Genomic DNA, 16,191 nt, shown 5'->3' with positions numbered 1-16,191 from the left:
CAATTCCATGCAGCTGGTGGTCTGCAGTTTTAATGTTCAGCTCCTCTGGTGCATGCCTATTCTTAACAGCAATTAGAACCTGATTATTAGGAGAATGTCTGCATCCAACAGCGATTTGGGGGTTTCACATCAGGTGAATTGCGTGGTGCCCAGCGCCTTTGCCCGTCCCCTCTCTGATCCATGCGGGGGTGAGCTATTGAGGCGACTGCCAGTACCTCCCATACCCAAAGAGGTTTATAGCAATGGTTTAAAAAATTCTGCTGGAAAAATGGTTATGTCCCTGTGGAGATGGCAGTATTGAGTCAGTGGCTCATGTGCTTCTGGCTTGCACTCTTTATAAAGATTTGAGGAGTGAGGTTCTTATTCCTCTACTATTGTTCATGCCTGGTCGCTCAACCTATGCTACTGTGTCCTTTTAACTAGCAGATCAAGATGATCAGGTGACAGCAAAAACTGCAAGGTTTCTAGCGGGGGCAATTAGAATAAGATCTATTATCTGATAATAGATGTAAACCTTCAAAATATATTTTGCATAGTTAAGTTTTTACCTCTGTCTTCAGTACATTTTATTTTATTGCTATAGCTAGTGGCTGGCGCAAATAAAGATTCTTCTGATCTAAGAATACAGCCCTCGAATCCTATTTTTTCTTCTGGGCTGGGATCAGGTTTAGCTTCTAATAACATCCCTAAAATTTCACTTCTATAAGTGAAGATTCATATTCATATATATATATATATATATATATATATATATATGCAGGTTTTGGTGTCCTCGGGTGTCTTCCCGTGTAAAAGTTGGGGTGTCTAGGCGACGTTTCGACGAGGTCTCACTCGTCATCTTCAGGCTGGTGCTTTCGGCTTCTTGTTACTGGAACAAGAAGCCGAAAGCACCAGCCTGAAGATGACGAGTGAGACCTCGTCGAAACGTCGCCTAGACACCCCAACTTTTACACGGGAAGACACCCGAGGACACCAAAACCTGCATTCCTGTACCCGTGAAAATCTACGAAAGGCTCTGTTCCAGTAACAAGAAGCCGAAAGCACCAGCCTGAAGATGACGAGTGAGACCTCGTCGAAACGTCGCCTAGACACCCCAACTTTTACACGGGAAGACACCCGAGGACACCAAAACCTGCATTCCTGTACCCGTGAAAATCTACGAAAGCAAATATATATATATATATATAAAGAAACAGGACACGAAATTAATTTTGCAGATTCCAAATTGCTCTTTAACACGGAACATCACCACAAGAGAATAATCATGGAAGCCATCGAGATAGAGAAACACCCTCACAACATGAACAAGCGTGACGACACATCCCGCTTGCCAGACATCTGGAAATTAGCCCTCCCCACAAAAACTGACACCAGATCCAGAGGCACACAGAACGCCAACACCAATCAACCACACCAGACCCAAACCCAGACCCTCTCCACAGATGAATTACTGACACCATCCAGTAGCCAATCCATGGTGGCACCTCCGGATGCTGCACCCCCCTGCAATCCCTACACAGATCTGGCTGACACAAGCCACAAAACCACAGCTCGCCCCTATACACGAAGCCAAGCCAAAGCACAACTAAGTGCAATACAGCCATCTTCTCAGGAAAACTCTTCACAAAGTTCAAGAGGTCAAGACACAAAGACTTTAGCAACTAATCCACACCTAATGACCCACCTAAGTGGTACTCAGGATATCACTCAAGAAATCACTCAAGGTATCTCTCAAGTAATTAAGGAACAAAAGAAGAAAAGGCACACTAGCCTGGGAACTTCTTCTCTGCCCAGAACATTGGAGGCTAGACACCACACCCCCTCTACAGTATTTATAGGAACTCAAACATTGAGATCCCGCTCTGTTCCAGTAACAAGAAGCCGAAAGCACCAGCCTGAAGATGACGAGTGAGACCTCGTCGAAACGTCGCCTAGACACCCCAACTTTTACACGGGAAGACACCCGAGGACACCAAAACCTGCATATATATATATATATATATATATGAAGATTCCTATATATATAGGAGATTCATATATATACAGGTGAGACTTGAAAAATTATATTATCATGGAAAAGTTCATTGATTTCCGTAATTCAGCTTAAAAGGGGAAACTAATATATGAGATAGACTTGTGACATACAAAGCGAGATAAGTCAAGCCTTTATTTGTTCTACAGGTGAAACTCGAAAAATTAGAATATCGTGGAAAAGTTCCTTGATTTCCGTAATTCAACTTAAAAGGTGAAACTGATATACGAGATATGTTTGCCTTGATTTGTTATCATTGTGATGGTTATGTCATACAGCTGATGAAAACCCCAAATTAACAATCTCAGAAAATTAGAATATTCAAGGAAATCAGCAAAACAAAGATTGCAAATGGAACAAAATTGGACCTCTGAGAAGTGGAAGCACATCTCGCTTTGCATGTCATGAGTCGATCTCATATATTAGTTTCACCTTGGAAGTTGAATTCCTGAAATCAATGAACTTTTCCACGATATTCTAATTTTTCGAGTTTCACGTGTGTGTGTGTGTGTGTGTGTGTGTGTATTAAATGGAATATATATAATATTCCATTTAATATTATACATTCACACCATCCTTATCCACTTTGGCTCTCTAGAGCCGACAATAAGTGAAGATTCATCATTCATTCCCTGCGGACACTGTTGTAGCGATGGCAAAGCTTGCCTGGTCTTTACGTACGGAGGTGAGGTGAGATTTTGAGTTGCTTGTCTCCTGTCACTCAGGGCCAGAGCCTATGAACTAAAGAGTGATGGTCGGTGGTTCAGGGGGTGAAGTTTGGTAGATTAGGGAGCCTAGTGACGGCAAAAGATAGTACCTGGTCAATCAAGGGAAGAATCCACTTGTGTTCCTGTCTTCCTCCACTACCTCATCAGCGACTCTCACCTTGAGAGATCTGGTACCCTGTGTTATGCTGTTGTTACGAAGAAGGCGTTTCTTTGATCTGGTATCCTGCGCATCTCAGCAAATGAAAGTTGATATCAAATGACAGGGCGGAAAATAATTTTCCTATATGTAGGGAGATTTGCAAGACAATTTGATGATGTCTCTACAGGTTATAGGTGAATTCAGCAAAATGGCACCTGATTCTTTTTCTATACCTTTGCAGGCAAAATGTACTCCGTAGCAATGGGATGCCAATATTTCAGGGCCTTTTATTTAAAAAAATAACACCAATACAGAACTAGTATTATTTCTTATGTTGTATTGTTTCTAATGGATGTAAGGAGAAAAAGGGACAGTATTCTTTTACCTCCTGAGATCAACTATCACAAACTGTACATTTTTTCTTTTTATAAGCCACACAAATGTATTTAATTCTATCAAAACAAATTCAAGGTTTTCTGTCACATGTTAGCTGTACAAGATGATTAGCATGAAATTTAATTTGTGCTGATTAGCCTTAGGGGAGCAAGGAATTAACTTGATGGGTTAATTTCATGTTTGTTGTATATCGCAAAAAAAGCAATGTATGAATCTTTTAGCACTTTTGAAAAACAAATGCGTGTACACTGGACTTCTAGTTTCTCTCCCCTCATTAAATTATACACTATAGAGGGCACACACAGAAGTTTTAATGAGGATTGCAAGGAACTGTATTTGTTTGAAATGTACAGTGCTTAACAAACCATATCCAAGTTCTTCAGTTTGCCTGCCTAGTATGCAAACATTTATTTCTGCTTTTGCTTCTTTGAAATATTTACACCCCTCTTACTAACTGAAGTTCTCAAGGTGCATCACAATATATTTAAAATGCTATAAAAAAGGACAATCAGGGTTTCTCACTGAGCGAAGCTTCCTTACACAGACTATTGCAGGTCCTGCCTTCCAGCAGCCCATAGGAGGTTTACTGGGGTTGGGGCAAAGGTGTATACCAGTGATGGCCAAACTTGGCCTTCCAGCTGTTTTGGGACTACAATTCCCATCATCCCTGACCACTGGTACTGTTAGCTAGGGATGATGGGAGTTGTAGTCCCAAAACAGCTGGAGGGCCACGTTTGGCCATCACTGGTGTATACAAACCTCCCCCCATCTCCATTCTCACATCTTCCAGCTGCCCTTCTGCTGTTGAATCTCCTCAGCACTCCATTGCTTAACCCTCACTGAGGCAGATGTTAGAATACCAGATGTTAGAATACCTCAAAGGTGGAATTTCCTCACCTGGGCTGCTGCTCTTGCCGTCTCATCAGACATGCACCTGATTGGGCATGCACAGAAGTGCACTTTATCTATAAACTCTCTCTAGCTGTAGTAGGACTTAAAAATAACCTGGGTCTGAGAGCCAGTGTGGTGTAGTGGTTAAGAGCGGTAGTCACGTAATCTGGGGAACCGGGTTCTCTTCCCTGCTCCTCCACATGCAGCTGCTGGGTGACCTTGGGCCAGTCACACTTCTCTGAAGTCTCTCAGCCCCACTCACCTCACAGAGTGTTTCTTGTAGGGGAGGAAGGGAAAGGAGAATGTTAGCCGCTTGGAGACTCCTTCGGGTAGTGATAAAGCGGGATATCAAATCCAAACTCTTCTTCTTCTTCTCTATAGTAAAGTCCAATGAAATATTACATCAAGCCCTGCATGCAATGATGTTAGATGATGTCCACCTGCTTGTGCAGTGGAAATCTGCTTCCAGACCAGGACATCTGGTTCCTCATCTCCCACCAGGGTAGATAAAAAATCAATGGGGTTTTTATTTTTAAAAATTGGTGTGTGTTTTTAAATTTAAACCAGATTTTTTTCATTTAAATCGGATTTTTGAAATAAAATGCTTTTGGAGGAAAAATCTTTCTAAAGGTAGTTTTCTATTTAAGTTACATTATAGTCCAAGGGCTATTCATCAGGAAATAAGGATTTGTTTTAAGTTTTTCATGTGTGCTAAAACTCAGTCTAAGGTGTATTTTTTTTTGAAAAAATCATTTAACCACATCAGTTAACAAACATGGAGACATATGCTACAATGTTATTGTTTTAGTCAAATAAATTGTTTAAATTGTCATTAAGGAAATTATTATTTTTCTCCTTCCAATAAAGTACAGCAGAAAAGTTGTCCAAATATAAACAATATTTTCATAATTACCTGTCTTTGTATTTCTGATAGTATAAATAATCAGTAATTTTTGATATAACTGTAAAAACTACTCTGAAAATTTATTATTCCAAAGATGAAACCTTCATCTGGTTGTAAATATTAAGATTATACCAGCAAGAATGAGTCTTTCTGTGAGAAAATGATTTAAATCAAGTCTTACTGACTCGTGATTTAAATTGTGATTTAAATCAATTTGATTTAAATCAAATCCACCTTGTCTCCCACCACCACCACTACCTGCTCCAGAAGGTCCCTAACCCATCACAAAAGTGTCCACAGATGGCAGTAAGGACAGTAATTTTGCAAGGGACAATAAGAGATAGCAGAATGGACATGGAGATTTAAGTCAATAGCAAAACCTCCACCAATACTATCCTCATTGAGGTAGTATCAATCTATGGTGGTTTTTCTGCCTAAATAAAGTGACCCTCTAACAGATGGAATAAACCCATTTGTGGCCCTGGGGAAAAAATTTATCTGACAGGCAATGCATACCAGTCACAACATGTGGAATGGTTAAACCGGCTTTGCTACACAGACTGGACGATGGAGGCCAGAAAATCCAGCTCTACAATTTTCTAATTTTACCTAAATTATTTAGCCACATTATTTGTTTTCATGCTAAAATGCATTGTCAATTGCAAATTCTCTCTCAAAAAGTATATTAGGGCCGAAGGAGTATTTTAAACAAAATATTCAATATAAATAAGTAAAATCTTAATTATTCTTAAAATTATTCAGTTCTAAAATTCTACAGATTGTCTATTACTACTTAGTGTTTCTCACTTAATTTTAAGAATAAGACATATTTTGGGACACCCAGACGCATCCCTACATAGATGCCTGACTCTGACCCAAGGCCACAAACCCTCCTTCTACAGCTTATATTTATTTCTTCACCTATTGCTACTGCTGTTACTAGGTATTTGACTGCCTTTTAGGTATCCCAATATTTGAAAATTTGAAAATCTGATATACCTGTTCGGGGCCCAGTGAAAGTCTAGACTGTTCTATTTCATTTGGAATGGTTTTACTTGTTTCTATTATTGAAACCGGTTTATTATTTATTTAGGTAGGTAGGAAGGAAGGAAGGTGAGGTGTAGAAACAATTTTTAGCAGACCCAGAGCCAAAACCCAGCAATTAGGGATGCATCTAGGTGGAGAACTAGGGGGAGATCACCTCTGAGCAGATTATGGGGTGGAGCCTGGCTTCTGTTCTGGATTTGGTCACCATGGTAAATGACCTGTGCTGGGAAAATGATGGGCGGAGCCAACCCTACTAATTTTTTTTGGCCTCTTCTGGACCTCCATCATAATATCCTTTTGGACCACATGTCAATATGTGAAGGTCTCCAGTTTTTGTTGTTGCAGGTCTCACTCTCCACAGGGAACAGTGTAGTCTATTTCTTACTGGTTTAATTGGAATCTGCATTAAGTTTTGATCAGATTTTACCATTGTTCTAGTAAATGAACAGCAGTAAACAACTTAAAAGTGTCCTGTCTAGTGCCCTTTGCTCATTTGTTTTGTATTTTCCCAACAGCCATTGGAAGGACCCTCATTCCTCGTTATTTTAGCACTGTCTTTGAAGGAGGTGTGACAGACCTGTATTACATCCTAAAGCACTCAAAAGAATCATACCACAACTCCTCCATCACAGTGGACTGTGATCAATGCACCATGGTCACTCAACATGGAAAACCAATGTTTACAAAGGTAATAGGAAAGATTAATATGAAACATGAAATTGTTGTTGGGTTTTCAGTGTCCCTTTTCAGATTACATTAGAGATTAATAACTGGTGGTTTGGTGGGGGGGGTTTATCTGTGGATGGCGGAAGTGATTCCAGATATCTTGAATTTTAATTTGCTAAAACTGAAACACCATTGAAGTGGAAGTTCTGTTAAATAATCCCAGAAAAAGAACTTATGTGAAAATTCACAATATTGTACACAAACTTCAATCTTCAGTTCATTTCTGATTTATTGCTTATAACCATAGGTCATTGGCATATAAAGAAAAGATGGACATCATATAGCTATTAAGATAAGAAGTAAAACAAAATTAATTAAGTGCAAATCAGTAAAAACCAAAACCTGGCAGTCGAGCCAATGAATGAAATCACAAAGTCCAACTCAACCAATTATATAATACAGTTATATAATTCATATTTATATCCATCCAGACAGTTATAAATAAATAGTACTTAGTCATTAACTTCAGGTAGAATTCAATCTTTGAACATTTTTTTGTTTTTTTACTGCATGACTAGATCCTTGGTCATGAATCACAAACTGGGAGAAATCACAAGTACTTTTTATATTCCAAAAGAAACACAACACTGTGCAACTCATATATAGCAAGAAAGCCAGTGCTCCAATGGTGTATGAAAAAACAGCTAATAGTCACACATAAAAGGTGTGTTCATACAGACACCAGATTTTCACGATCTACTTCATTTTTATTATTATTTTAAAGAGGAAAGAGTCACATGAATTGGGCCACCACACATGGCGTGTGCTCATATTACTGCCTTGCAGACATGTTGTTTGCCAGTGTGAGAGCAGGATGCTGGACTAAATGGGCCTTTGGCCTGATCCAGCCATGCTGTTCTTATGCTGGATTTCAGTTCTCATCAGCACCATCCAGCATGACCAATGGTCAGGGATGGTGGCTTAAAATTTGGAGGGCCTCTGCTACAGCAGCAAAGTAACGCAGGTAGGTTTTCACCCCCAGGCAGTGTGAGAGGTGAAGCTATGACATCTCTCATCATAGACCACCAGCATTCTCCAGCGCATGTCCCTTGCACCTCCTTCCAAATTAAGGATGTGCTATGGCTCCAGGTGTTGCAGCCAATACGATTTTCTCTGAGGTTATGTTCCAAAGCCAAAATGATGTATAATCCAAACACACTGGGTTCAGTGGCAGGTGGGATTGCCCTCCCCCTTTCCACCCCCTTTTTACATGTTTAAATTTTTGGTCACTCGCATAAAACTGAATGTACACAAGTTAAATGCACATAAGTTGCGAGTTACCTGTAGTTGTCTTTTCTCAGGACTCTGGAATTTGGTTTGGGTGCTGGTAATTCACTGTTAGCAGTCTGACATTGGTAGATTATTGGGTTTACAGTCTTCCCATTGCAACCATCAAGTTTTAGGATTATGCCTATGAACCACTCCATCTAGCTAACCACTCCATCTAGCATTATGCCTATGAACCACTCCATCTAGCTAGACCTATGACATGGCTCTTGAATCATCCTTTTTGCTTCCATGTTTAGCCTCCATACTGAATAGCACCAGCCTCAAGATTATGGCCCAGTTGACTTAATGGAATATTTCGTAGGAAATTGGTTCTCTGGAATGTTTAACCCTTGATTAATAGAATAGTTGAATAGATATTATCCTTCAATGGCCAGGCTCTGAAGTTTTTTTCCAGGGAGACAGACCTATCAAGCCATGTTCTGCTGGCTGAAAAGACTCCCTACCATCACATTCTTAAACATTCTTCTTTGTTTCTGATATGGTGCCATCCAAAAATTCTTAAATTATTTTCTTGTTTATGAAAATAAATGAAGCTTCTATATAGACAGCAGTTTTTAGCATTCTTGTTTTGCATGTTAATTTCTGTGTTCCATTCGGGAGTGAAAAAGCAACAAATAAAATACTATAAGATAAAACAATAATAATTAACTTCTGCTGCATCGGTCAGCATGTTGTCTTCTCTTTAGTAAGTAACTACCCAACTGATTGAAGCAAAATTAACTGGTCTTTGGTTGGGTAGGGGAAGAATCTTTCCGAAACAAAGTGTTTAGAAAATTGTGGTGGTTCATCTCAGCACCTAATTTTCCCTGAAAAATTGCATATTTAGCCTATAGCAGCCCCAGTAATGAAAGATGGAGGTCACATTTATGGGAAAGTGCGCCTGTTCCAGTAGCATTGAAATGAATAGGGACCACCAAGTCCAGCATTCTTAGCAGTTACGCTGGAGACAGGCAAAGGGTATAAAAAACCAAACCAAACAAAAATGCCTTTTTTCTTAGCTATGTAAATCCAGCTAATAGATAATGTAAACCTTATTGTCATGCTCCTCTCAATATATGTCGGGCTGCAGGATTCTGATCTCTGCCCCTGCCTCCAACCACTACAGATAAACTAAAAGGTCAAAAGAGTCCACACACACCTAGAGTTGTACAAGTATAGGAGTCATTCTCACCTTCTGGAGAAATATTCAGAAACTGGTGGCAGACCTTGTGAGTGGTCACTATCTCACTTGCCTCCAGGTCTTCGGTTTAGTGATGGCGTCATGGCACCACATGCCAAGGCCCCTGGCAGGGGTGGAATCTACCAAATAAGGAGAAAGTCCAGGGTGCAAAAATAGGGCTGCCATATGCCCAGAATTTTCCACACATAGCCAGGATTCGTCCTTCGAAAACGGCGTCCAGGCAGAATTTTCGGAAACCAGTTAAAATATCCCGGGAAACCCTGGGCATATGGCAGCCTGTATCGGAAGTATTGAATTTTTGGTGAATTTCTGGGGAAATCGCTTCATCCGTCCACCCAAAAGAAAGCTCAACAACTTTTGTGTCCGGATTTTCACTTCTTGAAATATGGCAAGCCTATGCAAATACATTTTTTCAAAAAGAATTCCCTCATTCCCATTCACCTCTAATTGCTTTCCACCATGTATACAACATTTCTTTTGTCTCACTGTCATTTTTGGTCAAAAGGGTTCACAAGCTTTTATTTTTTTAACCCTGCATAGCCTTTTTACTAGAATCAATGGTAAGATGAGTTTCCACAGCATGAAGTGTAACGCCTGCCTTCATGTTTAAAACAACTGTCTCTTTCCAGCCCTATCCGACTTTGATGGCATGGTAGAAATGGTTTTTATTTAAGGCTAGTGATGCTTGTGTTTCCTTATAGCACCACGTAAATGCATAAAAGATCAGCATTGTTAAAACTGTAATAACAGCCTGTGTGCATAGCTGAAATATACTTTTCCCTCCTGCGCATTTGAATCAACAGTCTGTGTCTCAGTCTTGGACATAACACCAGTGATCAATTTATGTTCCTTTACCTTATAAAAAGTAAAGGAGCACATTACTTTTATGAATTTACACAAACCATCTATCAAATAAGGATTTTGGGCAGATATAAGAAACTCTAAGCAATAAAAACTGAAGGTCAGGGAAGAATTTATTACTTTGTAAAATTTACATTTTGTGCAATAATAATAAAAATAATAAAGCTAAAGTGATGCTGTTCTCCCTCCTGGTGGTGGAAGTTGCAGAATCTTTGACAATTAAGCAAGACAAAGAAGGGGTTAAAAAGCTACTGGTTAGTTTGAGAAATGTTCTTTTTTAGTTTTCTTTCTTTTTTCCCCTGGCCTAGTCTGGAGTTGCCACGTGATCTCCTGAATGCCTGCCAGCCTCTTTCTTGTTGATCCTCCAGAGACCATCTGTGCTGGGGGCATTGATTAGAGTGTGTCTGCCGGGATTACATCTTTTCTGTTGCCATGCCAACTAATCAGCTGATTTTGGTTACCACAGAAACAAAATGTCAGAGCTCACAGCACGGTAACATGAATGCAGCACAACAGAGAATGTTTTCTTAATTGGAGACCTTTTCATTTTGGATTTTATAGGAAAGGCAGCTTTGGGGGCAGGGAAGGAAGGCAGTTTCGAGTGAGATTTTGGCTTAATTGATTAGAGAGAAATAGTTTGGTTTAGAATTAGAAAATTAGAAAGTTAAATATCGTCACATAGTGTGTTTGTTAGCTGTTACGATCTGTGAGTGTATGTGGTCTCTTTAAAAATGGTCATAATTGAAATCATACACATGGGCATGATCCATTGATTTTTAATGTAGGTTTGCCACAACCCAGAGCTTGTATTTCTTTTAAATCTGTGAGTTTACAGTAACTGTTGGGACAGGAGACAGAACTAGGTCTCATCACCGGGTAGGTACAAAGGAAGAGCCAAAAAACCAATATCCACATTCACTATTGTGACTCACACCCTTTACCAGAACCTGTCTCTAATGAATTTCTGGTCCTTTCAAAAAACCAACCTAAACTAGCAGGCACCGCCACATTTAACAAATTCTGGCAAGTTAATAACATGTGACTATATGAGCCTGAAATTTATTTTCTTACTAAATACAGCAAGAGAAACTCATTGAATGGGCTTGTAGGGTAGATACGGTGACAACTACAAAGGGAAAAGAAAATTTTCAGAAAATTGCATTTTATACTTTCCTAGATAATGTCTCGTTAAACGAAAGTCCCAGAACACATGAGCTCTAGGTTTTAAACAGTATGTTAATGGTATTCAAACTACAGAGAGATCAGCCATTGCACTGAAACTTTAGACACTAAACAAATGTACCATTAAAAAAAAACCGTGGAGAAATTGTGAATCATTTTCTAACAGTGGCTTTGTGCAAAATACCTATCGCAGCTCCCTGTGCAAAATCCTATACTATTCCAGAAGCTCCTCAACTGTTAGGGAGGACCAGGGTCAGAGGAGGGGGGAATGAATTTCCTGGCATGTCCTGTATAATATTTGTAGATATAAATAAAATTCACATCATGTCCAAAGATTGTCACTGTTAAGCAACTAACATCTATCAGAATTACGAGCAAAAGCGATGGGAGTAAATTTTCCATCTAAATATTTGATGTGAAACTATGTAAACTACATTTGGTCTGCCGAGTTATCTAGTCCAGTATCACCCAATGGCCAGCCAGTAAGCCCATGAACGATGCCCATGAAGGCTACATCCCTGTCTCACTCGGTTGCCCACCAGGAAATGTATACTCAAAGGCATGCCTATGCCTCTAAACCTGGAAATCCTGTTCAGCTGTCATGGCATATAGCTGTTGATAGACCTATCCTCCAATGCAAAGCCATCAGATCTTGTGGCAGTGAATTATGTAAGTTAATTATGCACAATATGAAGAAGTACTTTGTCTATTGAATCTACTGCCAATCAATTCCGTAGCGTGTTCCTGAGTCCTAGAAGATTAATCAAAGCTCAGATCTTTTGTCCAGTGTCCACCACTCATTTATAAATACCCTCTGCTCTTGTGTATTTTATTACTATTCACTTACAGTATTCATAGCTTGCTCTTGATAGAATATTTCCAGTCCCAGGGCAGGGGACAAAGTAATAAAAAAATAAACGGAGAAACATAACAATATACAACAATTACCAGCTCATATAAACAGGTCCAATAAATAACAAATTGGCAATTCTGTCACAGGGTAAGCAAGCAAACCTATGATGACAAGAATCAAATTTTCAATTCAAGCAAATAACTAGATAAAAAACAAACACAAGATGAACAAACAGATTAAACAACCTATGGTCTTGGCAACAGTTCCCTCACCTTGTTTCATGTACGGTAGTCCGCCCCTCTGTCCCTCGCACAAAGGCCCCACTCTGAGCCAATGGACTCTCCCTCTGTGGCTTTCGAGAAACATAAAACTTTCACCTACACTCTGCAGCTTATCCAGGCCTCATCCTGAGAGGTCTGAATGGTTGCCCACAAGCATCCACAGCAAGAAACTCCCACCTCTTGTCCATAGTAAAAGGTAAAGGTACCCCTGCCTGTACAGGCCAGTCTTGCCAGACTCTGGGGTTGTGCACCCATCTCACTCAAGAGGCCAGGGGCCAGCGCTGTCCGGAGACACTTCCGGGTCACGTGGCCAGCGTGACAAAGCTGCATCTGGCGAGCCAGAGCCGCACACGGAAACGCCGTTTACCTTCCCGCTGGTAAGCGGTCCCTATTTATCTACTTGCACCCGGAGGTGCTTTCGAACTGCTAGGTTGGCAGGCGCTGGGACCGAGCAGCGGGAGCGCACCCCGCCGCAGGGATTCGAACCGCCGACCTTTCGATCGGCAAGTCCTAGGTGCTGAGGCTTTAACCCACAGCGCCACCTGCGTCCCTTGTCCATAGTAGGAACAGAACAAAAACAGACACACATACACAAGAAAAATTGCAAACAATTGTGGCACATTTTTCCACCCTAGAAAAACTTTGCTAGCAAAGTCTCCTTGCTTTAACAACTCTTAAATATATGAGATCCCTGTGCTCCTTAGCATCTGATCACGCTAGCCAACATACAGAGTTGCTAGTTCCCCCGGACACTCAAGGGGCAGGAAACTAAGGGGTGCTGCTTCCTGGGTCAGGATGTGGATCCTGGTGATCAGGAGACAGAATGAACATGGGATTTAAGATAATTCTGCTTAGGCTGGTATTTAATTGTATCTTAATTTGGGGTGTCGTATGCATCCCGACTCTTCTGCAGATGGGTGGGTTTTTTTGTTAAATAATTAAAATAAAAACAGCCCTAGTATACAGCAGTAGAGGAGAATTGCTTTGGGAACAAGCAAAATAAAAGCGCTCGGAAATACTTGAAGCCAAGCGAGCCCTGGTTTTGCTGTCAGGATCTGTCAGTGGAAGAACACTACCTCCTGACCAAAGAGAACGCTTTTATTCTTCCAAGGTAGCCATAATAAGCAGACCTGTGCTTTTGGGTACAGCACAGAGAGCTACTTACTGTATGAGCAGCAGCTACAGATTCCTTCCTGTTATAACACGCATAAAAGTCACTTCTATTTTTATTTTATTTTATATATTATATTTGTATACAGCCCTTCATCCAAGCATCTCGAGGTGGTTTGCAGAATAAAAATACACAGTAAAAACATAAAGGACCGAAATGAAACAAAGCAGTTCAAATTTCTTGGGGTTGTATTCACACTGTTATTCTTGTGGTTCTCTTACTCAAGGAGGGCATGTAACTTCAAGGAAGAAGACCCAATGACTGTCAGTGGATCCCCTCCTGAGGCACAGGCCATAGCAGACACCAGCCCTAGTTCTAGAGTAGGGGTCAGCAAACTTTTTCAGCAGGGGGCTGGTCCACTGTCCCTCAGATCTTGTGGGGGGCCAGACTGTATTTTGAAGGGAGGGTGTGAACGAATTCCTATGCCCCACAAATAACCCAGAGATGCATTTTAAATAAAAACACACATTCTACTCATGTAAAAACACCAGGCAGGCCCCACAAATAACCCAGAGATGCATTTTAAATAAAAGCACACATTCTGCTCATGTAAAAACATGCAGATTCCCGGACCGTCTTCAAACCAGATTGAGAAGGCAGGGCCTTAGGTTGCCTACCCATGTTCTAGAGGCCTGCAGTGAAAGACATGGAGGGACTGGCTTAATTTTTTCCAAATAAGTATGTGAAATTTCATCCCGCCTCATCTCTGCAGCTCTTGGACCTGTGTGGCTCTCTCTCTGTTTCCTCCTCTCATGCTGGTCTCACCCATATCCCTCTGGATCACAGTCTCTTCCAATCCCTAGCTCTCTTTTCTTATGTCAAGCAGTTTCCCTTGCCTGGTTGTCTTCCCAGGCTCCTAACCTAGGGCTAAGGTGCTTTTCTCCCCCTTCTTATGCTGACCAATATAACCCTCTGTGGAGCTCAGCCAACAGTAACCAGAAACCCTTCTGCCTGCCTTACTGCTTTGTGCTATTAGGGCAAGTTGCTCCCAGAAACTTCACCAACACCATCACTACTACAGCTTTCAATGCAGATTTTTTTTTAAAAAAATAAATAAATCACACACACTGTAATGGCCAGATTGGTATACACCAGGCCTGTCCAAGCGGTCGGTCGTGATCTACCGGTCAATTGCAGTCTGTCCCTGGTTGATCCTGGTCTCTCTCCCCAATTAAAGCTCAACAACTCTGTTCTCTCCCCCTAAAAGAAACTCAACAACTCTGGTCAATCCAATGCGTAGATCATTCCCAGTTTATTTATAGTGGGAGTGTAGATCACAGTCTCTTGGAAGTTGGAGACCCCTGGTTTACACTAATTAAGAATATGTTTTAAAATATTGTCATAAACAACAGGGGTGCTTCTGTAAGATATGCTATTCTTAAATTACCAAATCAGGTTCCAGAATTTGTCAGGGCTCCAAAGTAAATAAATGTTCCCTTTGATTATGTCCTCCTCTGAAATTCCCCATTTCCTGTTCCTGATCAGCCGCTGGTTCTGCCCTAGAGCCACTTTGAAAAGCCAGCCCAGGACACAGAGAGAAAATTTGCCATCATTCCTTTCCTATATCCACAGGTCCCTCCAGACTCTTCTTTCGCCCCTCATTAGTTCCATGGTTCGCCCGTCTTACACTATCCCTCGCTATGAGGCATCTGACCTATAAAAGGATTATCTGTCGGGTATGCTATAAATTCTCCTCTGGCTCCGATTGTAACGTGGGAGAAGAATTCAGGGGCTCCACAGTACTCCTTTTTATGTGAATTAAGTATTGTGGTTTCCTGGTGCTCAAAGGAAGCCCAAGCCTAGAGAGCTTTGAATGTAACTGCGAATACAAATCAGGCGGACAGAAATGTTTAAACAAAAAGAATCGGTGAAGGAAATTGGGGCTAAAACTTTTTAAAAATTGAGAAGTGATTGGTGTGCAATCCATTATGCAAACCCTGGGGCACCAGGAGGAGATGAGGAGGAACCCCCAAAAGGACAAAAAGGATTGAAAGATGAAACAGAAAGCAAAAAATAGATAACGGGAAGGATGAAAATAACTATCTGAAGAATGACTACCGAATGTGGCACATACCAGAGTAAACCTAACAACCACCTGGAACATGTAGAACTTTTATAGCTCAGCCTATTACACAAGATTGTTTAATGTCTATTACATAAAGAATGCAGGACCCTCTGGTTCAGCAGCTAGATATTATATTTGCACAACTGCAGCTGTTATCCAGAGTGAAAGGTGAACAGAGCAAAACAGATCCCTGGTTGGGAGCAGTGCAAACACACCACCACATCTGAAGCCTTGCCACCCAGGTCAGCCAAGGAAGAAGGTTTCATACATGGGTTTGCTGTGGCCATTTGGCCCAAGAATCTAGCACCATGGGGGAATCCATTCTCTGAAACAGCCTATTTGGGGGCTGTCTGCTAGCCACCACCAGTGGCAGAACCACAGACAGCAGCTTCCCACCTGCCACGGTGAAATCCCCACTTCTCCTGTGGCAATCACATAGGGTCCC

General features: G+C 41.0%; 1 protein-coding gene across 7 annotated transcripts in view; it reads left to right on the top strand.

The window, feature by feature from the left end:
* LDB2 (LIM domain binding 2) overlaps positions 1–16,191 on the top strand; it is a 234,256-nt gene that overhangs the window by 164,083 nt on the left and 53,982 nt on the right. For all 7 annotated transcript variants that reach the window (XM_083755044.1, XM_083755046.1, XM_083755045.1 and 4 more), the window contains one exon: positions 6,653–6,825. In XM_083755044.1, coding sequence (XP_083611170.1) covers positions 6,653–6,825 — 173 coding nt within the window. The remainder of the gene's footprint in view (positions 1–6,652; positions 6,826–16,191) is intronic.

The sequence above is a fragment of the Podarcis gaigeae genome (assembly GCF_964106915.1).
Source record: "Podarcis gaigeae genome assembly, chromosome: 9".
Taxonomy (NCBI): domain Eukaryota; kingdom Metazoa; phylum Chordata; class Lepidosauria; order Squamata; family Lacertidae; genus Podarcis; species Podarcis gaigeae.
This window is presented reverse-complemented; position numbering and strand designations above follow the sequence as displayed.